General features: G+C 39.0%; 1 protein-coding gene across 1 annotated transcript in view; it reads right to left on the bottom strand.

Moving 5' to 3' along the window:
• Positions 1-12,344: 12,344 nt before the first annotated feature.
• LOC126204122 (odorant receptor Or2-like) overlaps positions 12,345-25,417 on the bottom strand; it is a 70,073-nt gene continuing 57,000 nt past the window's right edge. The window contains exons 4-5 of the mRNA XM_049938536.1: positions 24,918-25,073; positions 12,345-12,401 (exon numbers count right to left, since the gene is read on the bottom strand). Coding sequence (XP_049794493.1) covers positions 12,345-12,401; positions 24,918-25,073 — 213 coding nt within the window. The remainder of the gene's footprint in view (positions 12,402-24,917; positions 25,074-25,417) is intronic.

The raw sequence follows: 25,417 nt of genomic DNA, 5'->3' as shown, positions 1-25,417 counted from the left end.
TTCTCACAGCCCGTTGGACGTCTGCGATACCTTGATGAAGCTTCCTTTTCAGTCACCTATTCACTCGCGGAAACAAGAAAAAATCGCGAGAGGTCAGGCAAATATGGCGGATGTGGGATGGCAATAATAACACAATGTCTGGCCAGAAATTTGATAACAGATAAAGCATTATTTTCATGCAGTAGGAACCACTCCTGAGAATGCCACTAATCAGGGTGGCGACGTCGAATTCCTCGTGGTAAACTTTCAAGTCTTCCATGTAAAGAGTTTGGTTCACTGTTTGACCTGAAGGAACAGACTCATGGTGAACTAATCCTTACAAAGAATGCGATGAACATTGTCTTTGTCTTCGAGGCTGGTGATCCACAACTATGTGATTCTGCACTCTCATGCTTCGTGTGAGGGTGATACTGTCATACTGTCATCCCCAGCAATGATCTTTGACAGAATTGTGGGATCACGTCTGGCTCTCTCCAGTAGTTCAGCAGACATTCTTAGAATATCCTCTTCTGTTCGTCTATTAGTTGTGAAGGGTGACTGTTCCATTAACTTACCTTTTCCATAAATTTTGGCGTAAAATCTTATGACACACATCACGATTCGAGTTAAGTTCTTCTGATATCGCATGCACAGTTGTATGACGACCTTCTCGCAGCAACTGCCTTACACGCTCTATGGATCCATCGGCATGTGCTGTAGACTGGTGATCAGCTCTGGGATCGTCTTGCGCTGAATCTTTGCGTTCATGAAACCATTTATGTCAGCCGAAAACACGACTTCTTGAACATGCCTTGCCTGTAGGTACTTAATCATTGACCACGTTTCACTAGGGGTTGTTTCCGATCTTAACGCTCACATTTTGTTGACATGCAGTGTCCATTTTGTCACTGTAACTTTCCGGCAAGAACCAAACAGAGAGTTGCTAAGCACAGCCTTGCCACCTAGTGAGTTTGCACATGAACATAGGTAATGTCATTTAAAAGATGCAAACATACCAGCTAATATAAACACAACATTGTGACATTTAAATGTTGAAAACTCAGAAATTAAGAAGATCTATCCTGGAAATTTTCAAACAAAAAAAGCCTATTGGTCCGACGTATTGCGTCATATTTACACAGTACATCGAAATAATGCAGAGTGTAACCATTTGAGAATGTAGTTGGTTAATGTCAAATGCCCTGCGTCACTTGCAGGAGATGCTTGCGAAATACTTTATTTGCTTCGAAAGCGACCAAGTGAAACAACATTGGCTAACGCATGTGCCAGCTGTCATCTGTGACAAATCCGAACATATTTGCCCATCATTTTAACCACTTGATCGCCATCCAACCCGAAAGATGTGTAGGCAAAATTCACAGAGGATTTAAGCGGAAACATTTTTCACACTCCTCGTACCGTTAGCAATGACAGTACCGTTGATTATTCGGAAAATACTTTCAATCAATCGTTGACATATGGATAACCGTCACCAACAAAGAACTCATTTATCTCAGCACTGACTGCGCATGAACATCTTTCACTTGATTTTTATGACCGCTATTTAGTGAGAGAACAACAGTACAATGCTAATGATTTGTATATATTTGTTGAAAGGAACGAACAACTTTTGCTTTCGGAACAAAAGTTCACCTACGATTAGGTTACAAATGGATTGTTAAATGGCGCTGGTGGTCTGTTCTTCCTTGAAATGCTGGCAGTATTTGGAAAATATTCCTGATGAGTTTGATGTTGGCTCACATTAGATCTCAAAATTGAATTGTTTTGTCTCTTACTTCATCAGGTACTGCGGCTACAATATTAGATTGTGGATGAACAATGCTTTCGGTGTTTATATTGCCAATCCATATGCATTTCTGGGAAGCTCCAACATGTAACATTTCAAAAGGATCTGGCATGGCTACAGTTATGAAACTTTGTTAGTGCATCGTCTGGGAGGAATACACTGTGACTCATGACAAATCGCTTGAAGCACTTGGTAGAACTCTAAATGATTTACGATCAAACGCACAACCGTTCGATGGCGCTCTCATTGTATTACTTGGCGACTTTATACAAACTCTTCCAGTGATATTTACATCAACAGTAGCTGATGAGTTCAACGCTTACTCGTATCTTCGCATTTTTGGAGAGATATGGAAAAACTCACATTCCAGGCGATTTCGTTCCCTACAAATGCATTGGCAGTGTCATGAATGCAGGAAAAGTTGTTAATTATCCAATCGAGTTTATAAATTGGTTTGATCTTACCGATGTGCAATCGCCCAAAAGTTCACACAAAGTCGACTTGCTATTATTCTCTTGCGCAACATTAATCCAACCTGGCTGTGAAATGGAGCAAAACTATCTGTGAAGAAACTGATACCGAATATCATCGAGGCAACCATTCTTGATAGAAAGTCGAAAGGAGAAGATGTGATCATTCCACACCTTCCCGTCATTTGCACCAACAAAACATTTGATTTTAAATGACTGCAGTTCCCCATCTGACTTACGTTTTCAATAACCATCAACAACACCAAGATTGGTCACTTCAAGTGTACAGATTGGCTCTAGAAAATCCATGGTTTTAACATGACCAGTTGTACATTGTATGCTCTTGAGTCAGACAGCCAAGAAATTTGTTTGTTATTGTTGAAGAATGAAAAAACAAAAAGTATCATTTACTCTAAATGACTCGAATAACAAATTCAGTGAAATAAAATGGATATCATATATAAAATAGATATCAGTTATACCTCTCTTTTATATAACATTCAGATTCGACAAATTATTCACTATAGACAATGAAATAATATCATTCTTTTTATCATCCCTAATTAAACAAGATAAATTTGTCTCTAATTTCAAACTATATTTGCACAGTTATTTCATCTGCTTATGCAACGTGCCAGGCGTCAACTAATAGAATGTAAATTCATTGCAAGGTATTTCACGTCAAGATATTTCTAACAGCTTTGTTGACCTTCCTAGTAAAATGATAGGAGACGTTCAAAGTCAAGTGGAGGAACAGTGGGCTACTATTGATGATCGAATTAGCATAACTGAAGCCGACCAGAACGTACTGAGGGAAAATGGTGAGTCATAAGCAAGCATTACAGGGAGGGTTAACATTTCTGAGAGACGAACAAGACAAGACCAAAACAATGAAGAAGTTTTACTGGGAAAGAATTAAATAAGATCTGTAAACAAGTACTCAAGCAATAAAACTGCTCTGCTATTGAGCTGTATGAAAATACGCAGGCACTCGAATAACACTCAGTACTATTGATTAAGGGAATCCGATCCTGAATGTCCTGAACGTGGGGAATTTCTAATGTTCTTTTCTCCCTCACAGTGCTACTGATATATAACCCTTAGTTAGCTCAAAATCTGTGTATACAAGGTTAAAGCACTTCTGAAAATATCGGTTATACATTTATTACATTGTGATATTGGCAACAATATCAAAGGTTAAAAAGCTGAACACAGTTTAACTGAGGTACAATTTTCTATGGTAACACTGACTCCACAGCCCAGAAAAACAGTGAGGCTACATACAGCGTTCAGAGAAGCATGTTATTCCTCCAAATTTCTTTTCTTATGCAGATTTGTGGAAAACGTACAAAATGTATTTTACTGTGAGAACTTTGAGAAATATATGTATAGATTTATATCAACAATTACATACATTATCACCTAATTTTAGAATAATTCGAAAATATCAGGCAAGGGAGGTAGAGAAGGTCATCGCATTGGTAACTGCCAATTCTGATGAATTGAACTTCATTAATTTAGGTGACACTATATCTGAGGGGTAAAAATTTAGATTATCAGTAAATAGAGAAAGATGATTTATGAACTACGAGGTTTTTTAGAGCATTGAAGTTGCATCTTCCTGTTGGTCACCTCTTACTTTATACTCCATCCTCCCTCTCTCTCTTCATTCTTTTATTCGTCCTAGCCTCCTTGGTGGTAGTTTCTGGAGATATATGTGCTTCGGCTACTCCAACCCGATCACCAACAGTTAGAGCTGAAACCGTATTCCCTCCAGACTGGGTATTAAATTTTCTTCAGAATATGAGTCATACAAATCACACTATCATTGAAAGCTATAATTGCATCCATTACACTTGTCTTCAATACTGTCAACCCAAAAAATTAAGTCTTAGGTGTTCGTTCCCCTGTGCAGATGTTGAAGCTTTCGTTGGGGTTCTGTGCAGGGCCATGGTGATGTCTCCTAAGAAGAGTTGTATTTTTCATATCCATTTATGAAGCCTTAACTGCCTCCAAACAGTAAGGAATGCTTGTGAGCATTGTATGACTGTACACACCAACCCTGTAGGTGACAGTGGAGTCAAATGGTGTGTATTGTTCGATCTTGCTTTGAACTGGTTACATCGCAACATCTGTTTGTTGTTAAATTTCTGTATTCTTTGCATCTGTAACACCGAAACCTATACACTGAAACAGAACAACACAGTAAATACGAAGCACTAAAGAAAAATGCTATTGTAAGATTTTTGTTGCAGCTAAGCCACAGCCTTCTAGACACGCTTGTATTTAGGTTCCGGCACTGACAACCTTCAGCAGCACTCTTGTGTCTATGATACATATGTAAAATAGTAAAAAGGTAAGGAAAAGAAGAATATGTCAAGTATTCTGACGCACTTTAGAAAGAAAGAGGACAATGTACCTGTGCAAAATTACATTCACACTAAACCTACATCTATTGGAAGGTGAAAATGTCCATTCATTATACATTTTTGTAATCGGTATGTTATAGTCTTATCAGTATAGCAGAAATACTTATTTTTCGAAATCTTATGTGATTTTTCATGAGAAGAACCTCTTAACTATAATTCAGTGTTAGTCACTGCTACACCTTTTATGTTACTGACTTAATGGTGGTCGTGTAACTACAGGGTTATAGCACTCAGACTGTGAATTTTATTTCCTGACATACTGTTATATGAAAATGAGAGAATGAAATATGAAATGAAATTGGAGCATTGGTTCCTCTAACAATAGTAACATTAGGTGACTAAAAGTAACCGTCGCAAGTTCATAAACAACTGTTAACAACCTTTCTAAAAATCAGAAACGAAACATGAAGTCTCAACATTCTTTATGTTATGAACGCAATACAGATATGGAATCAGGCCAGAACATGAAATAATGTAACATATTTTGTCTCACTGTAAAGTTTATCAGCTGAACAGCTTACTAAACTCAATACTGTTTAAAGTGAATTAACTGGTTGCTGACCAATGATATGTCTACCACATGAGGAGACTGAAACTGTTATGAAATTCATCAATATTTTTAGAATCTATTTGCTACACAAAAAACTATACACAAATGTAAACAATGTAATCATAACAATCTTTAATTGGACAACACAATGACTTTAATTAAGGGACCTGAAATTGTTTTGTCATTTAAAATACCTTTAGGGGCACTTTACATGCATAGAATGTCACCATATATAAAATTCACTTTATATGGGTACTATAAGCTAAATTATGCAAATTTATTTTAACTGGTTTCTGCAGTTATACACCATTTTGATCAGAAGAGGCAATTTAAAAACTGTGGTATCTTTCATACTAACTGAAATAATTAAGTGAAGTTATCGAACAGTATAGTAATTAATGTGCTCAAAATTTCAGATAATTACTTATAACTTTTCATACACACAGAGACTGTTAGTACCACGAACAGGAGTCTAAATCAGGTTATGTGGCTTAGGTCAATGATGTTGTAACACACATACTATAAAATTCAGACCTCACATATATCATCCACTATTGTGAAGTAACTGTTTCATGTGCTATACAGTTCTAAATTATATATATATATATATATATATATATATATATATATATATATATATATAAAGGAAGACCCATGACCAACGAGGCACACTGAAAAGAGTCTTACCTATGAGGAAATAGACTAATTTTAAATGAGAACCTGTTTCTAATCATCACAGTCTGGCTGACACACTTGCAAGAAACAGAATTAAAAGAGCAACATGAGACTGCTAATATGTAATCCACATGGCAAGGTATTTACTGATCATGGACCTTTCCCTTATGCATGATCAACCAGCCTTTTCCATTTATATATATATATATATATATATATATATATATATATATATATATATATATATATATATGTGTGTGTGTGTGTGTGTGTGTGTGTATGTGTGTGTGTGTGTGTGTGTGTGGGCATTCCATTCAGTCCATTGTAGCAAAGTGTTCTTTTAAAGATTAATTATACCCTACAATCAAGAGCATGCGTTTTGCAGTGTGAGGAGGTTCTTAACATTTTGGTTGAAAGTTTTGTAATTCTGTTTCTTTTATAACTGGTGTTTTTAATTAAAATTCTTAAAGGATTTGTCTGGAAGTTATAGAAATATTGCACCAAATTAGTCTGCTCCTGTTACATGATGTCTAGCCCCTGGAAACATTGAATGGGTTCCAGTCATACTCCTGTTTGCATTGCCATTCAAATAAACTGGTCGCTTGACGATTTTAGAATTCTTGTAACAAAGCAAACCTTTATCCAGTATCTATATCATACTGTAAAATTTATGTTTGTTAATTTTTTTATAATGAGTGTGCTTTTTGTAGGCTTTGTCCTTCCACTACCTCAAAACTGAGTGTATGTGTCACATTTCAGATGTTACTAAATATTCATGGAACTTGTTTATTGTATGCAAAATATATTATCCTGTGGAATTCCCGACTTCTAGACCCATTCTCTCTTTGAAGTAAAATACATCCAAGAAATCTATATATCTTAAGATTTAGATGTTTAATTTCTACGAAATTGTACAGAATACGCCTGTAAATAGAAACAGTCTTTATGTAACAAGATTTTTGAATCTTCTCTAAAATGTCGGTACAACAGTTTATGATGTCATCAATTTACTCTGCACGCAGACACAAGAGGGAATTATTGCCTGAGACCGTAGACACTTGTAAATGACCGACTTGCTACCACACACTATCAACTGACAACCTAGAACATCAGATTTATGGTTATGTATTGTATTTATGTTATTCAAAACATAAGTGAAAATAATAGCTTACAAATGATTGTGAAAATGTTTACAAATGGATAAGAACATTAAGTGGTTACAACCTGAATTGATAAAGTAGGTTTTCATTAATGAACTACTGCAGATAATAAAAATAAGAATAGTGATAATATTGTATAACTCAATTCACTGTTTCGGAACAAAAATCAAATCATAAGTGCACAGAAATTTTCTACAATTGATCAGATGATTACAGTAATGTTATTTAATCAAGCCATGAAATAAATACTGGTTCTATCCTTCTACACTGAACTGGTTCAAAATGGCTCTACTTAAAGCTAACTAACCTAAGGACATCATACATATCCATGCCCGAGGCAGGATTGTAACCTGCAACCATAGCAGTCGCTCAGTTCCAGACCTAGAACCGGTCAGCCACACTGGCCGGCTGCATTGAACTCAAAATGTAATATGAAAGATTAAATGAATAGGTAAACATGTTTTCAACATTTCCATACATTGCTATTTATTTTTATCCTTATATAATAGACAATCAAAAATGTTTCAAGCTTTATCACATACCAGAAATTTGCTTATTACGTTGTCAGCATTGAGCAAGTTATAATTTAAATAGAGTGATGGGTGAAAAATTTGAATCCATAGGAAATCCAGAGTGTGATGACGATTACACAGGCATGTCGACCAAATGACACTCTGCATGATTATAACACAACTCAAAGTTTAAATACAGTGGTTAACATTGAAAAGACTGAAGTGAATGACATAAGTCTGTAACAGTAATATTCTAATCAAAGTTCACAGTTTAAACATAATATAAAATGGACTGTTGTTCAAGAAATTGTAGATAAGGCGACACTACTGATACTGACAGAAGATATTATGTTGCTCTCAGAATGTATTATGGTAGAACATGGCTGACGAGTTATGAAACAGAACGAAAAATCTGACCTAAGTCGTAAATTTATGTCAACCAAAATCCTGATAATCAGATTCCATGTGAATAAACCTTATAGAATATCATTTTACTGTCTGTAGTAAAGCTTTGTAGCTTTGTTCACATGTTATTATTCAAGTACAAAAAGTGTCTTAAAATTCGAAACAGGTAAATTCTCTGGCAGCATCAATGGTGAACACAATATAACTAATATATGTTTCCAAGACAGGAAGAAGGTGAGAATTGGTTACAATGTCATACATATTATTTTATAGAGCCAGATGTCCGCAGATGTTTGTACATACCAGAGTTACATCATAATTCATATTTTATATCTACACCGTATCTACGTTACTACCTAATTGATGATTCTTGCATTGTTATCTGAAATCTAGGTCTGCAATTAAATATGCATGATATTACAACCAATTTTGACCTTCTCTCTATCCAGAATTACATCTCTTCCATGGGGCACAGTTATCCCCATAGAATCAGACAAGGTTTTTAAGTTTGTCTGAGAAATGCAGTATTATTTTTCTGGTTGTAGTACATGGCACATAAAGTGCTCGTTAAAAATGGCAAAAAATATTGAAGATCGTACTACAAAAAGTGAGGAGGCCAAGTTGCCTAGGACAGATCAAATAATCTCATGTAACACGAACCATGGACCTTGAACCATGAACCATGAACCATGGACCTTGCCGTTGGTAGGGAGGCTTGCGTGCCTCAGTGATACAGATGGCCATACCGTAGGTGCAACCACAACGGAGGGGTATCTGTTGAGAGGCCAAACGTGTGGTTCCTGAAGAGGGACAGCAGCCTTTTCAGTAGTTGCAGGGGCAACAGTCTAGATGATTGACTGATCTGGCCTTGTAACATTAACCAAAACGGCCTTGCTGTGCTGGTACTGTGAATGGCTGAAAGCAAGGGGAAACTACGACCGTAATTTTTCCCCTGCGGGCATGCAGCTTTACTGTATGATTAAATGATGATGGCGTCCTCTTGGGTAAAATATTCCGGAGGTAAAATAGTCCCCATTCGGATCTATGGGCGGGGACTACTCAAGAGGACATCGTTATCAGAAGAAAGAAAACTGGCGTTCTATGGATCGGAGTGTGGAATGTCAGAGCTCTTAATTGGGCAGGTAGGTTAGAAAATTTAAAAAGGGAAATGGATAGGTTAAATTTAGATATAGTGGGAATTAGTGAGGTTCGGTGGCAGGAAGAACAACACTTTTGGTCAGGTGAATACAGGGTTATAAATACAAAATCAAATAGGGGTAATGCAGGAGTAGGTTTAATAATGAATAGGAAAATAGGAATGCGGGTAAGCTACTACAAACAGCATAGTGAACGCATTATTGTGGCCAAGATAGACACGAAGCCCACGCCTACTACAGTAATACAAGTTTATATGCCAACTAGCTCTGCAAATGATGAAGAAATTGATGAAATGCATGATGAGATAAAATAAATTATTCAGGTAGTGAAGGGAGACGAAAATTTAACAGTCATGGGTGACTGGAATTCGTCAGTAGGAAAAGGGAGAGAAGGAAGCATAGTAGGTGAATATGGATTGGGGGGAAGAAATGAAAGAGGAAGCCGCCTGGTAGAATTTTGCCCAGAGCATAACTTAATCACAGCTGTAACTTGGTTCAAGAATCATAAAAGAAGGTTGTATACATGGAAGAATCCTGGAGATACTAAAAGGCATCAGATAGATTATATAATGGTAAGACAGAGATTTAAGAATCAGGTTTTAAATTGTAAGACGTTTCCAGGGGCAGATGTGGACTCTGACCACAATCTATTGGTTATGATCTGTAGATTAAAACTGAAGAAACTACAAAAAGGTGCTAATGTAAGAAGATGGGACCTGGATAAACTGAAAGAGGTAGAGGTTGTAGAGAGTTTCACGGAGAGGATAAGGGAACAATTGACAGGAATGGGGGAAAGAAATACAGTAGAAGAAGATTGGGTAGCTCTGAGGGATGAAGTAGTGAAGGCAGCAGACGATCAAGTAGGTAAAAAGACGAGGGCTAATAGAAATCCTTGGGTAACAGAAGAAATATTGAATTTAATTGATGAAAGGAGAAAATATAAAAATGCAGTAAATGAAGCAGGCAAAAAGAAATACAAACGTCTCAAAAATGAGATTGACAGGAAGTGCAAAATGGCTAAGCAGGGATAGCTAGAGGACAAATGTAAGGATGTAGAGGCTTATCTCACTAGGGGTAAGATAGATACTGCCTACAGGAAAATTAAAGAGACCTTTGGAAAGAAGAGAACCACTTGCATGAATATCAAGAGCTCAGGCGGAAACCCCAGTTCTAAGCAGAGAAGGGAAGGCGGAAAGGTGGAAGGAGTATATAGAGGGTTTATACAAGGGCGATGTACTTGAGGACAATATTATGGAAATGGAAGAGGATGTAGATAAAGACGAAATGGGAGATAAGATACTGCGTGAAGAGTTTGACAGAGCACTGAAAGACCTGAGTCGAAACAAGGCCCCGGGAGTAGACAACATTCCATTAGAACTACTGACGGCCTTGGGAGAGCCAGTCATGACAAAACTCTACCATCTGGTGAGCAAGATGTATGAGACACGCGAAATACCCTCAGACTTCAAGAAGAATATAATAATTCCAATCCCAAAGAAAGCAGGTGTTGACAGATGTGGAAATTCCCGAACTATCAGTTTAATAAGTCACACCTGCAAAATACTAAAGCGAATTCTTTACAAACGAATGGAAAAACTGGTAGAAGCGGACCTCGGCGAAGATCAGTTTGGATTTCGTAGAAATGTTGGAACACGTGAGGCAATACTAACCTTACGACTTATTTTAGAAGAAATATTAAGGAAAGGCAAACCTACGTTTCTAGCATTTGTAGACTTAGAGAAAGCTTTTGGCAATGTTGATTGGAATACTCTCTTTGAAATTCTGAAGGTTGCAGGGGTAAAATACAGGGAGCGTAAGGCTATTTACAATTTGTACAGAAACCAGATGGCAGTTATAAGGGTCGAGGGGCATGAAAGGGAAGCAGTGGTTGGGAGGGGAGTGAGACAAGTCTGTAGCCTCTCCCCGATGTTATTCAATCTGTATATTGAGCAAGCAGTAAAGGAAACAAAAGAAAAATTCGGAGTAGGTATTAAAGTTCATGGAGAAGAATTAAAAACTTTGGGGTTCGCCGATGACATTGTAATTCTGTCAGAGACAGCAAAGGAGTTGGAAGAGCAGTTGAACGGATTGGACAGTGTCCTGAAAGGAGGATATAAGATGAGCATCAACAAAAGCAAAACGAGTATAACTGAATGTAGTCAAATTAAATCAGGTGATGCTGAGGGAATTCTGTTAGGATATGATACACTTAAATTAGTAAAGGAGTTTTTGCTATTTTGGGAGTAAAATAACTGATGATGGTCGAAGTAGAGAGGATATAAAATGTAGACTGGCAATGGCAAGGAAATCGTTTCTGAAGAAGAGAAATTTGTTAACATCGAGTATAGATTTAAGTGTCAGGAAGTCGTTTCTGAAAGTATTTGTATGGAGTGTAGCCATGTATGGAAGTGAAATATGGACGATAAATAGTTTGGACAAGAAGAGAATAGAAGCTTTCGAAATGTGGTGCTACAGAAGAATGCTGAAGATTAGATGGGTAGATCACATAACTAATGACGAGGTATTGAATAGAATTGGGGAGAAGCTGAGTTTGTGGCACAACTGGACAAAAAGAAGGGACCAGTTGGTAGGACATGTTTTGAGGCATCAAGGGATCACAAATTTAGCATTGTAGGGCAGCGTGGAGGGTAAAAATCGTAGAGGGAGACCAAGAGATGAATACACCAAGCAGATTCAGAAGGATGTAGGTTGCAGTAGGTACTGGGAGATGAAGAAGCTTGCACAGGATAGAGTAGCATGGAGAGCTGCATCAAACCAGTCTCAGGACTGAAGACCATAACAACAACAACAACAACACGAAAAATCCGAAAGTCCTAACAGAAGTAATCTCAACTGCAAATGTGGCACTTCATTTGCAATTGGTGCCTGACTTCGCAGTAAGCATGTCCATTTTAAACATATAAACATAAAGGCCAGAAAAGCGCAAATTCTGATTTCTAACGAGTTTGTGCTTAAAGAAAGGCTAGTTTCAATTGTAGCTGTGAATACAGAACACTATTTGCTCTGAAATCAAGAACCAACTTAAAAAGAGCAATACTTTTTAGATAATGGTGTAACTTACATTTTTTTTTGCTGGAGTATAGTTATGTATTACAAGTAAATCTCCTTAAATGGTCTCACCAAGCCATCAACTATTTATTGTGTCCACTGAGACTGGCATTCTGAAGTCAACTTTCACTCTAGCGTTTTTTCATTTGACTCAAAAGTGCGTAGTAGGAGTAAGACGCATTTACAAGCTGAAAGAGAAATGAAAGTTCATAAATAACAATACAAAGAAGTGAAGTTATTGTGTGATCAGAAAAGACAAAGGAAACAACATTGCTACAGTCATTCCTTGTGGGCAGAATTTACTTACTGGAAAATAAAATTTATTACAATAGCAGACACTTTATAATATAAATCTCTTTAACACTGGGAAATGTATTTAATTTAATGCAACTATGTTAACAGACTAATATATTACCTCGTGGATTATTTGTATTCTGAGTTTCATTTAAATCTAACCTCCATCTCTATGATAAGATAATTTACTATATCATAGTATATCTTGAGATATTATGAAGAAAACTAGAAAAGTTCAGAATTCTCAACTATAAAGTGACTCAGTGAGCATAATGGTGAAGCAACAGTAGTTTCCCTTTCTTTCATTAATTTCAAGGTCTTACACTCATGCAGTGCTATAAAGTTAACTTATAACAGTCACAGGTGAACAGTATCTTCTTATTTCTTTCCCACTTCGTTTTTGTGTATCATGATTACAATAATGTGAGTTAAGTGTACCTTAAGTTATTGGTACAAGAATAGGTAGTCATAATTTTATGCTCACTTCTGTATATTCCTATTTACGTAACTTGTTTTTGTAGATAATAAAGTTTACTTGAACATAAAAACCTAACTCATAGATACTGTTTCTTGACTGTGTATATATGAGCAAATTAACAATGTCTCAGGAAGAATATATGAGTACCTCGTTTACTAGGACAGACACAGAATAAATAATATTAAAAATATCTGTGCATTTTATAACGTCATAAGCATGCTTTCACAGACTGCCTATTCTCACTTAAAAGGGCAACCTGTGGGTACTGCTCAAAAACATCTTCCGTTGAAAAGTGGTTAATGTGAAATTTAAAATATTTTCACTTAGATGGGAAAGCATTTGTGCCTTTTATTCGAGCTTAGTTTTATTCATTCTCGAATTAAAGATATTTCTTCTTTATAGGTGACGTGAGAGGTGACGGCCTTAATACAAGGTAAATACATTAATATCACCCTCACGTCTCGAGCGACGAGTACTTTTGTTATCACAGAGGTTTTCAACCAGCGCCTTCCGACAGGCCATCCGTTACTCTCTGTACAATGTTCAACTTATCTCGGAAATCCGTGAAAGTAGGGCTGGTAGGGCTGAAGTAGGCAAAAAGCAAGGACGACGATGGAAAACGGCAGCGAATGGTGCAACATTAACGGCAGTTATGGCATCAGGTAGCCCAGCTGTTTAGCGTTACCATCTTTCATTAATACTAAAAACGTTCTCCATCCCGCATTCGAAACCTGACACCGCGTAAACTTTGATTCATAATTAGCATTGGCAGCCGCAGACTTCCGCTATAAGAAGTCGTCCTCGTTCAGCCAACAGTCTTCTCAAACATGGCTGAGGAGTGGGCAGAGTTTCAGGACACTCGCTTGTCCTGGGGGGAGGGGGGGGGGACGCCCTGCCTCTAAGGATTGAAGAAACAGCAATGATCAAAGCCTTGAGGATGCAGAAGACAATGCAAAATACTACGTTAGGGACGTAATATATATCCATTTGTCATATGACCTGTAATTGAATAGTTCCTCATTCGGACCTCCGAGAGGAGGCTGCCAAAGAGGAGAAGACCATGAGACATAGATTGAATAACAAACGAAACGATAACGTTCTACGAGTCGGCGTATGGAATGGCAGAAGCCTGAACGTAGCAGGAAAGCTAGAAAATCTGAAAAGGGAAATACAAAGGCTCAATCTAGATATAGAAGGGGCCAAAGAAGTCAAATGGAAACAAGACAAGGATTTCTGGTTAGATAAGTATAGGGTAATATCAACAGCAGCAGAAAATAGTAGAAAGGGAGCAGGGTTTTTTAGGAAGAGGAAGGTAGGACACAGGGTGAGTAACTGTGAACATTTTAGCGAGAGGGTTCTTCTCATCAGAATCGACAGCAAACCAACACCGGCGGCAACTGCTCAGGTATACGTTCCAACGTCGCAAGCTGAAGATACAGAGATAGAGAAAGTATATGAGGGTACTGAAAGAATTATCAGTATGCAAAGGGAGACGAAAACCTGTTACTCATGGGGCATTGGTAGAAAAGACAGGATGATACGGGAAGATTTCAATTAGATTACATCATGGTCAGATAGAGATTCCGAAATCAGATTACGGATTGTAAAGCGTACCCAGGAGCAGATGTAGACTCAGATAACAAGGTAGTAGTGATGAAGAGTAGGCAGAAGTTTAAGATATTAGTCAGGAAGAATCAATACGCATAGAAGTGGGATATGGAAGTACTAATGGGTGACGAGATGCGGTTGAAGTTCTTTAAGATTGTAAATACAGCAATAAAGAATAGTTAGAGAAGCAGTACAGTTGAAGAGGAATAAACATCTCTAAAAAGAGCAAACACAGAAGTTGGAATGGAAATCATAGGTAAAAAGCAGGTAACTGTGAAGAAACCATGGGTAACCGAAGAAATACTTCAGTCGACGAAAGAAGGAAGTACAAAAATGTTTGGGGGGAATTCAGGAATAAAGAAATACAAATTAAAACCAAGGGTGGCAATATTAGGTGTGGAACTAGAATTCCATTGTTAAATGCAGAGGATAGAGTGGGTAGGTGGAAAAAGTGTACTGAAGGCCTCCAAGTAGGGGAAGATTTCTCTGAAATGATGTAAGAAGAACAAGAGTCGATTCAGAAGAGATAGGGGATCCAGAATTATAATTTAAGAGATCTTTGAAAGACTTACGATAAAATAAGGTAGAAGGAATAGATAACATTCCATCAGAATTTCTAAAATAGTGGGAGAAGTGACAACAACACTATTCACGTTGGTACGAAGAGTGTATGAGTCTGTCGCCATACCATCTAACTTTCGGAAAAATATCATCCACAAAATTACAGAGACTGCAAGAAACGACAAGCGAGAGAATTATCGCCCAATCAGATTAACAGCTCACTCATGAAAGTTACTTACGAGAATAATGTACAGAAGAATGGAAAAGAATTTTGAGATTGTGTTAGACACGATCAGAAGGCACAAGAGAGGCAATTCTGACATTGCGATTGATAATGGAAGTAATACTAAAGAAAAATCAAGACACGTTCATAGGATTTGTCGACCTGCAAAAGGCATTCAACAATTTAAAATGGTGTAAGATGTTCGAAATTCTGAGAAAAATAGAGGAAGCTATGGAGAGACAGGCAATATACAATATGTACGAGAGGCAACAAAGATTAATAAGAGTGGACGACCAAGAACGAGGTGCTCGGATTAATAATGGTGTACTTAGTGTTCAATCTCTACATCGAAGAGGCAATTACCGAAATAAAAGAAAGTATCGGGAGTGGAATTAAAATTCAAGGTGAAAGGATATCAATGAAACGATTCACTGATTACATAGCTATGCTGGGTGAAAGTGAAGAAGAATTACATGATCTTCTGCATGGAATGAACTGTATAATGAGTGACCACAATGTTTCCAGGATTTAAATTAATTAGACTTTTGTCTGTGGTGGTATGTGAAGGCAACTGTATGCAGTGAAAAGGAATGCTCGCTAAAGGACCTCCAGTCAAAAGCAGTCACCTTGCTGTTGATTATCACTCATTTGATTGAACTACTCAGGTGCTCCAAGACCCTCCTGCTTTTAGTTCCCAAACAACACTATCACCCTCTCTTAATAACACAGCTGAAAAAGAGAAAAAGAGGGAAAGGTTTTGTGTCAAGAGATCAAATTTATCTTTTAAGAGGAAACCGCTTACTTCGAAGCAAGAAACTCTTTAAAACATTACAAAGCACAGAACACTTTGCCCACTTCAAACTGAGCATGGCACCATATCACAGAGAAAGGAATATTTAACACTGCTATGAGGATTTGTAAGTTATTTCACCGCTGGAAAAATTTACGTTATTTGTAACGATCCCGTGCCTCTCAGCGCTTCCAGTTACTATCAGGAAGATACAGTCAAGAGGAGCGATGTTGGCGACTTATGTAAGGCATGAGTCGAGCTGCGAAGCAGCGTTGCCATCTCTAACGCCAAGGGATGGCGTTACACTTGCTGCTGGAATGACTTGCTGACGATGATGCTACAATCGGTGTAATACAACATGGACAGTGTGGTAGATGTTCTGTAGTTCTTGTAATTAACTTCAAAATATCTTTCCAGCAATTGCATTGTTTACATAGAGTGTTCACACAGGTTTCTGTCGAGTTCCTGTCCCAATGGCATCTCCCTGGAAACCAGGTGCTCCTAATTGCAGCTTTGTTTCAATGGGGAGTAACTATTAATCTTACTACGTCTTCTTCTGTGAGTACCTATAGTGCTGTATAATATTAGTTCCTGCATGTCTCATCACATTCTGTCTGAGCGCCTCGTCCCTTTAAAGAAGCTGCACATCACCTTTGTGTCTCTCCTTCGCCCAGAAAAATGCCGGGCCCATTCTTGCAGCGGAGGTTTGACCGCACAGGATATCTGGGTCTTCACTTCAGAAACTGGATGCTGTATTTCCCTGCCCATGCGTCTGCAAGTTCCGTGATGGCTATGTATTCCTTTCCGTTCGTAATACGCCGCAGGATCAGCGATGTAGGCGTTCAGTGCATCCGTGCCTACTCTCTCCTCTGGTCCATAATTCGACGCCCATATTAGCCTAGGATATTAAGTGTATGGAAAAAAATAAAGGTATCACATCAAATCGTATTACAGAAGGTTGTGAAATCGCTCATTCAGTAATCAATGTAAAATGAGCTGGAACTGAGCGTGGACCCCACCTCCTTGAGACTCCAGAAACGTTTTAACTTGCTGGACAACACGTCAAGCGTATTCTGTAGCCTTTATGTGTTAAACTACGTGATCAGAACAATCCGGACACCTGGTCACCTGGCTGAAAATGACTCACAGGATCGTGGCACCCTCCATCGGTTATGCTGGGATTCAATATAGTATTGGCCTACCCTCAGCCTTGATGACAGCTTCCACTCTCGCAGGCACACGTTCAGTTAGTAATGGAAAGTTTCTTGTGGAATGGCAGCCCATTCTTCACGGAGTGCTGCAATGAGGAGATTAGATTAGATTAAATTAATACTAGTTCCATGGATCATGAATACGATATTTCGTAATGATTGATGATGTCGACCAGTGAGGCCTGGCATGAAGTCGGCGTTCCAAAACATCCCAACGGTGTGCTATACCATTCAGATCCGGACTCTGTGCAAGCCAGTCCCTTACAGGGATGTTACTGTCGTGTAACAACTCCGCCACAAGCCGTGCATTATGAACAGGTGCTCCATAGCGTTGAGAGGTGCAATAGCCATCCCCGAATTGCTTTTCAACAGTGGAAAACAAGAAGGTGCTTAAAACATCAATGTAGGCCTGTGCTGTGATAGCGCCACACAAAACAACAAGGGGTGCCAGCCCACTCCATAAAAAACACGACCACACCATAACATCACCACCTCCGAATTTTAATGTTGGCACTACACACGCTAGCAGAAAACGTTCACGGGGCATTCGCCATACCCACACCTTGCCATCGGATCGCCACATTGTGTAAGGTGATTCGTCAGTGCACTAACCTTTTCAACACTGTTCAGTCGTCCAATGTTTACGCTCCTTACACCAAGCGAGGCGTCGTTTGGCATTTACTGGTATGATGTGTGACTTATTAGCAGCCGTTAGACCATGGAATCTAAGTTTTCTGACCTCCTGCCTAATTGTCATAGTACTTGCTGTAAATCCTGATGCTGTTTGGAATTCCTGTGTGATGTCTGGATAGATGTCTGCCTCTTACACATGACGACCCTCTTCCACTGTCGGCGGTCTCTGTCAGTCAACATACTAGGTCCGCCTGTACGCTTTTGTGCTGTAGATGTCCCTTGACGTTTACATTTCATTATAACATCGGAAAGAGTGGACCGAGGAATATTTAGGAATGTGGAAATCTCGCTTACAGACTTAATGACACGAGTGACTCTTAATCACCTGACCACGTTCGAAGTCCGTGAGATCCGCGAAGCGCCCCTTTCTGCTCTCTCACGATGTCTAATGACGACTGAGGTAGTTGATATGGAGTACCTGGCAGTAGGTGGCTGCGCAATGCCCCTAATATGAAAAACGTATGTTTTGGCAGGTGTCCGCATACTTTTGATCACATAGTGTAGCACAAGATTGGCCTCAGTACAAAATGCGATGTAACTGGCGAATAATTAAAGCTACCCTTAATTGAGAAACAACTTTTTTCTCATGTGATACAGCAAATAATATATGATGTTTTCTGTTCATAATTTTCCGAAATATAGAGTTGTTGGCGATGGTGCGCAAGCGAACTTTTGCGCTCTATGCAATTGTTTATGTGACTACCATGGCTTGTTTTTATTGCATTACCATGAATAAAAGGAAGAATTGGAGCTCTGTAAAAACTGACATAGCGTACAGACGTGCAACTGACTAGGGATTGAGGACCCATTCTGGTCAATTGTAATCGTGGAAGTATGACTGAAGAAAAATAAATGTCTCACTTGTCATACATGGCAAGACTTAAACCAAAGTAGACGTTTACCTATGCTAATTTATAGATAGGAGTAAACTGCTCTTCCACACTTGTTATCAAGACTTGGCATCGAATATCTTTAGTCTATGTGAGCTTCCAGAATGTGACTTTGGTGACATTTCATTATAATACTAGTTTTGATAAATTACGTCAGTCATGACGAGCCTAACTGGGGTATACTGCACATGATGCAACTACTTACCCGTTTTCGAAACTGGCTTTAGTACACGTTTCTCGAAGAATAAGTAGAAGGGTATAGCTAAAATTATCATAAACTCAACAAACATATTGTTAGTATGTAGCGTTATACTGATGGTTGGTGAGGGTGTGTAGTGCTAAACTAACAATTTTAGTAACAATAATTGCTGTAAGCTTTGCGACTTCTTATTGATTCCATAAACTAGACAAACATATTTTTACATATATCAATTTCCAGATTTCTCACCTAACTAGCACAGAATAAAGTAATAGCCTCGAAAATTACGTTTAGTTATAGATGTTCGAACTATACTTGACTCAAAATACTTTTTACTTTCTTTCGTGAGGACACATCCACATGAATAGTGTTGTAGCCTGAAAGCCTTCAGGGAACATGCAAGCCAGGAAAATGTTCATATTGGCACGATGGCAGGACATGCTGCCAAAAACAAATTCCACAAGACTCTTGAGCAAAAGGTACCAGATGGTTATAACCAGTGACCATGCTACAAGTTCTGCAGTGTTGACTGTATACATCCAAGGATACAAAAACTTCGCAGTTATGTTTATTAATTGGTACGCTCATGGCATATCATGGAAAAATAATACATCTACTTTCTGCTGGCAGGTGTGAATATGCAGCTGTAAGCAGTTTCCTTTTTTGATTTAAGTATACTGTACGTAGTTTCATGATGTATGTTGATTTATTTCATCATATGATTGTTGGTTACAGCCGCAATGGCTTTTGAGAAGAAAGGCTATGCATTGATGATAAAGATGTTTTATCACAATGACAGCAATTGCAGCGCTGCATTGTGGGAACATCGCAGACAGAAACAATTACTAATAGTATACATTCTAATAAATGGACTACAGAATATCCTTCATGAAATTTGAAGAAACAGGTGAATTAGTTTAGTAGGAGTATGAAGTTCGTTCTGCCACATTTTGTTTGTGTAGGTTGTGTATATTCAGGGGCAAGCATATATTCAGGGACCCCTGAGAGTAATTCACCCTTCTGAGAAACCCCCAATGCCTCACCCTGTCCCTCCCCCTCCAGATCCCTGTGAGAAATCCCTAAACCTCCCCCACCCCACCAATACAAGCATACATTTGATATGAAATTAATTGACTACTTAATTAGTAAGACCAATTAATTAACCCTTTCATCTATGGGAAACCCCAGTCCTCCAACCCCCATCCTCACTTCACTCCTCCTCGCCAACTAGTGGAAGAAAGTTTCTGCACTGAAGAGGAAGGATCTCAGGACACGAAATTCCAAAAAAGTGTCAATGTAATATTGCTTCTTTTTCTTTATTTAATCAGTATGTGGGTGACAATGAACCTCACTATTGGGAAATGACTCACATACAATATTTCAAATCTTATGACACCACCTCACAACCTACTGGTGAGCAGTGGTGCAGTTAGTGAAAAAACCGAATGTTTGTGAGTGATTCTCAAACGTTAAATCTGTTTTACTATGAAGATGGATTATCACAAGGCGATAATGAGTATGTGAAGTGATCTGTTTGACTCCTGTAAATTGTTAAACAGCTAATTTCATAGGATAGCAACTGGAGTATTTCCCATCATTTCTTATATAGCAATTGTGTGAGCTCATCTTCTGTCCCCAGCATTAGCCAATAGAAACACAGTATTTTGAGGATTTATGACTACCTCCATCTGCATCTTTGGACATGTCACAACACACAAACATGAAGTAACCACTTGAGAGAGAATGGAGATGGTTTCCATGGTATCAAAGACACCAACTTTTGCTAGACAGTCACTGGGCTGACAATGTGGCGGTGCGAAACGTGCCCTCTATATGAAGGGCTTATTTCAGTAGTGATAGAAGTCCATTACCTCCACTTTTCTGTCTATAATTTTTCAGAAATTAATGGTCTAAACAAACAGGAAGAAAGGTTCATGTCTAGCAAGAAGCCATATGCTCGAATATTTCTGCTATCTCAAATGTAGATTTTTCAGTGCTCATTTAACTTCAGGACTTTGTATCTCAGAATGAACAAAAATGGACTTGTACCACTATTGAAGTAAGCCCTTCATATGGGTGAATTGCAAACTGCCCAGTTTGCATTTGGCAGTCTTTTTGATCGTATGGGTTATGGGCAACGTTTGGAGGAGGATGCTTCTGTTCTCAAACATGTCTAATTAAAAAACTCCCAACACATGGCGTGTGTTTTTGAAATGTATTTGTTTTTTGTGTGCTTTCGTCTGTCTATACACATGGTGATGGGACGTGTCACTCTTTATGATGTGATCATGAGTCAGTAGTTCCCACCAACATTGCTTGTGGCACTGGGATTGCTCACTTGTTGTCCACAGGCCTGGACATGAGGCTTCTGTACTCACTGGGAGACAGAATGCATTGTCGCAACAGTCCCAGCTAAGCGCCGTAAGGGAATTATTTTTCTAGTGCCATGCATGTGCTCATAGCTGTTAGCTGATCTATGTTTTAGTGAGTTTATTTGTGGTTGTTAGTCTCGGATTTTCACAATCTTAGTGGAATGTATAGGTCTTCATTAGCGATGGATTTTTTGTGCTATATTATACTCACTATCAATCTGCAGCACTGAAATCATAGCAGGCCATCACATCTAATGTTTATGGTAACAGATAGCTGGTGCTTCCTGCCACGTAACACTTGTTCAGCCAGTAGTGCTGTGAGTTGCCAAGAGCTTTTTTTAGGGACTGGAGTGATTCCAGGCTGTGCACCATACAGGACAGACCGGTGTGCAAGCCTCTCTGCTGACCTGCATGTACAGGAGAATAGGGGACGGCCAGCATAGCCGCAGTTCCCAGGACATCTGCCCTGTGGTCGTTATGAAGATGTGATTTGAAATTTTTTTATGGATATGGGTTATGGTGGTAGAGGAAGCTGCTTATGTAATCCATCATCTGTGCATACAAGACCACAGATATATAACGAGTTTTTCTCCCACTAATTGCGGTATTCTACAAAGTCGTTCGGCATGTTTGGATATTTCCCACAAAATAAGCAACTGATCAATCAAAAATGGCTCAATATATCCATGGAACAAATGGGTTGTGGGATCGATGCAGTAAGGATTATGACCATCAGCACCAGTATCCACCAGTAGGATCTGACTTGACGTCATAAGAGTGGAGGTCTTGCAAAGAGTTATTTGCAATGAGGGAGGAGCTTTGTCCCTTGCATGGTGATCAAATAAAGGATATGCAGCAATATATTACTGGCACATTTTCCCTGTTAGGAGGCCATTCCTCTCCAGATAAGACTGAATATTTTTCCCACCAACTTCCATATGGTGGAGGGGAGGGGTGAAATGGGTAATAGGAGAGCTGGGAAATTTCCCAGGGATGAATGGGTTAATTAATTGATCAGTTTCATTATTTAGTCATATAATTTGATATCAATAGTGTGCTTGCATCAGCAAATGGGTGGTTAGTGTTAGGGATTTCCCTGAGGAGAAATGGAAGGAGGAGGGGAAGGAGGTGAGGTTAGCATTTCTCAGAAGGACCAGTAACTGCCCAGGTTCGTAAATCAATATCCAGGCAATCATAAATCAAGTAACAGAACAATAGTGTTAGGGATTTCCCTGAGGCGAATGAGGAGAAATGGAAGGAGGAGGGGAAGGAGGTGAGGTTAGCATTTCTCAGAAGGACCAGTAACTGCCCAGGTTCGTAAATCAATATCCAGGCAATCATAAATCAAGTAACAGAACAATAGTGTTAGGGATTTCCCTGAGGCGAATGAGGAGAAATGGAAGGAGGAGGGGAAGGAGGTGAGGTTAGCATTTCTCAGAAGGACCAGTAACTGCCCAGGTTCGTAAATCAATATCCAGGCAATCATAAATCAAGTAACAGAACAATAGTTTCGCCTCAGAATGTATACTTCGTTAGCCCCTTTCAGAAAAAAATGCGCCAGAATGAACTTTACCCTAATACTTACATTATGCAGCAGGGAAAGGGAGGTGATCCATTCCCATGACAGTTGATGATAAGTGTGGAGTAGCTATAGCTGGCCATGCAACACATGCCTCAAATTCTGTAGCCAGTGGTCGAACTGTTACAGGAATTGTCATTTCCTGATTAAGACACAAAAAAAATTGTGGCACGTTTTCCACTTCGTCCATACTAGATTCAGCATGTGAACCAATGAAACCCAGAGATAGGGTTCAACACATCGACTTTTCGTTTCGTCGTTTTTGTGAGACGTGTAAATGGATGAAATGTGGCTGGGGAATGTTCTTTGGCTGTAAAAGTCACATTTTGCTCTGCACGGTGCTGTAAATGCATGGAATTGTCGCATATGAGGCTCTGCGCCTCTGTATATTGTGCAGGAACATCCACTACAGTCAATTTATTTGAGTTTCTGGAGTGGTTTTACAAGCTCCTTTACTCTTACTCAGTTTTTCATCTAGAAGATGATACCTTGTGGACCTCTTGGGTGTACAGTGACATATGCACGTTACATGAATCTCTTTGTGCGACATGCGCTTTCAGCAACTGTGACCACACACTGTTTTCATGCACGACAGGGCGACACTACATGTCGCTTTGGAGGTGAAAAATTTTCTCCGTAAAACCTTGGTAATGATTCCATCATCTGCAGGCAACTGCAAGTTGTGTCTACTTTTAGTTCCTTGTGAATTCTGATTAAGGGACATCCTAAAGATTGTTTCTATCAGGATGTATCCGGGCTCTTCCTGATCTGAAAGGGTGCATAGAATGACATATTGCTCCTATTACATCGCATATGCTGAGAGCAACTGATGACCATGCCGAGTTATGGATATAGCATGTTTCTGAGTCAGGAGACCGTACTGAACACATGTTGGAACTTTTACCACAACCTAATAAACTTGATAGAACCAACGTTATCATGTGTCTGATCGTTCCTTCCCGTTTCCTGCATCCGCATCATACTCTGACTCCTTACAGCGTCGTATTTTTATAGGGAAGCGTTAAATTTGACCATTTTTCCAGAACATTCTGTAAGCGAGCCGATTAATGACCGTACCTAGGATGTTTCAGCGTCCTGTGATGTGTACAGCACTCGAACAGCGAAAGTTTAATTATGACCATCTGGTACCATCACCAAACGAAAGGAAATTGAATAATACAAAAACTAAAATGTTAAACTCTCTACTAAGAAAACACCAATGTATGACTGACTTCTCTAACACTGTTGTTCGAAACAGCTGAAAGAAACCGCATTTCCACCACTTACGCTCTCGTAGATCTTAATCTGTAAATCTGTGTTAACGGTCGTAGTGCTAAGTGAAGCACCGATAATGATGTGTGCTCTCTTCAGTTCTATAACGTGTAAATTGTGTCCTGGTGAAAGTTGTGAGAACTTTTTGTTGTTATAACAGTCTCATAGTTTTACGAGATACGTGGGTAGTTCACAGATTATCAGATGAATGCTTTTCAAATACTACATTTCTTTGGATTGTAATTTATTGTTAGTTTTTCTAAAGCAATGTAAACAACTCATCGTTATTATTATTATTATTATTATTACTATTACTAATTACTATACTAAAATATACTGGAAATTATTGTTATTACCTATTATTATAATCTTAGGCAGCTCTGGTGCTTAATGAGTGTTGATGATGGATAATTTTGTTCGTTTGGACAGGTAAGTAGTAACTGACAGTGACACCCCAACCCCTCCAGTGTCAAACACCCGATCATTTTCTGCAATCTACATAGGAACTGCAGACCATCAAGCCTAGACACTTACTGTGAGAAATGCCTCCCTGTTGATGGGGTACAGGTATCCAGCCATCAGAACCAGTGGCTTCTGTGCGCGGCTGACGAGGATTCTCATGGCACGCTTGAAACGCTCACTTGCGTCCATCCATGAGCAGCTGTATGCTGCAGCTGACACAGCCTCCGCCTGTGGAGATAAGACCATTTAGTTTTATGTATTATTTGACGATGGGGTGGTTTTTAACTGTGCTACGGCTGACTTCTCTTCAGTGGCTGTAACTGTCTTTTTACACAGCCTAGTGTCTGGATTCTGATCGGTAAAGGAACTTTGGCGCGGTTAACTAAATGGCTGAGCACGGTGGTGCTAGGGGAGATAGTGAGAACAGCTTGCTGGAGGGATACAATGGGTGCAGGGCCATGGGGTGCACGTGGCTTGATTGGAATGTGCTCCTGATGAGAGATGAGTTGGAGCCACGTAACAGCTAACAGTATGCAGCAGGGCTGTGTGTTGTGTCCTGCGTGAACTCGCGG

This window comes from Schistocerca nitens, chromosome 9 (assembly GCF_023898315.1).
Source record: "Schistocerca nitens isolate TAMUIC-IGC-003100 chromosome 9, iqSchNite1.1, whole genome shotgun sequence".
Classification (NCBI taxonomy): Eukaryota; Metazoa; Arthropoda; class Insecta; order Orthoptera; family Acrididae; genus Schistocerca; species Schistocerca nitens.
This window is presented reverse-complemented; position numbering and strand designations above follow the sequence as displayed.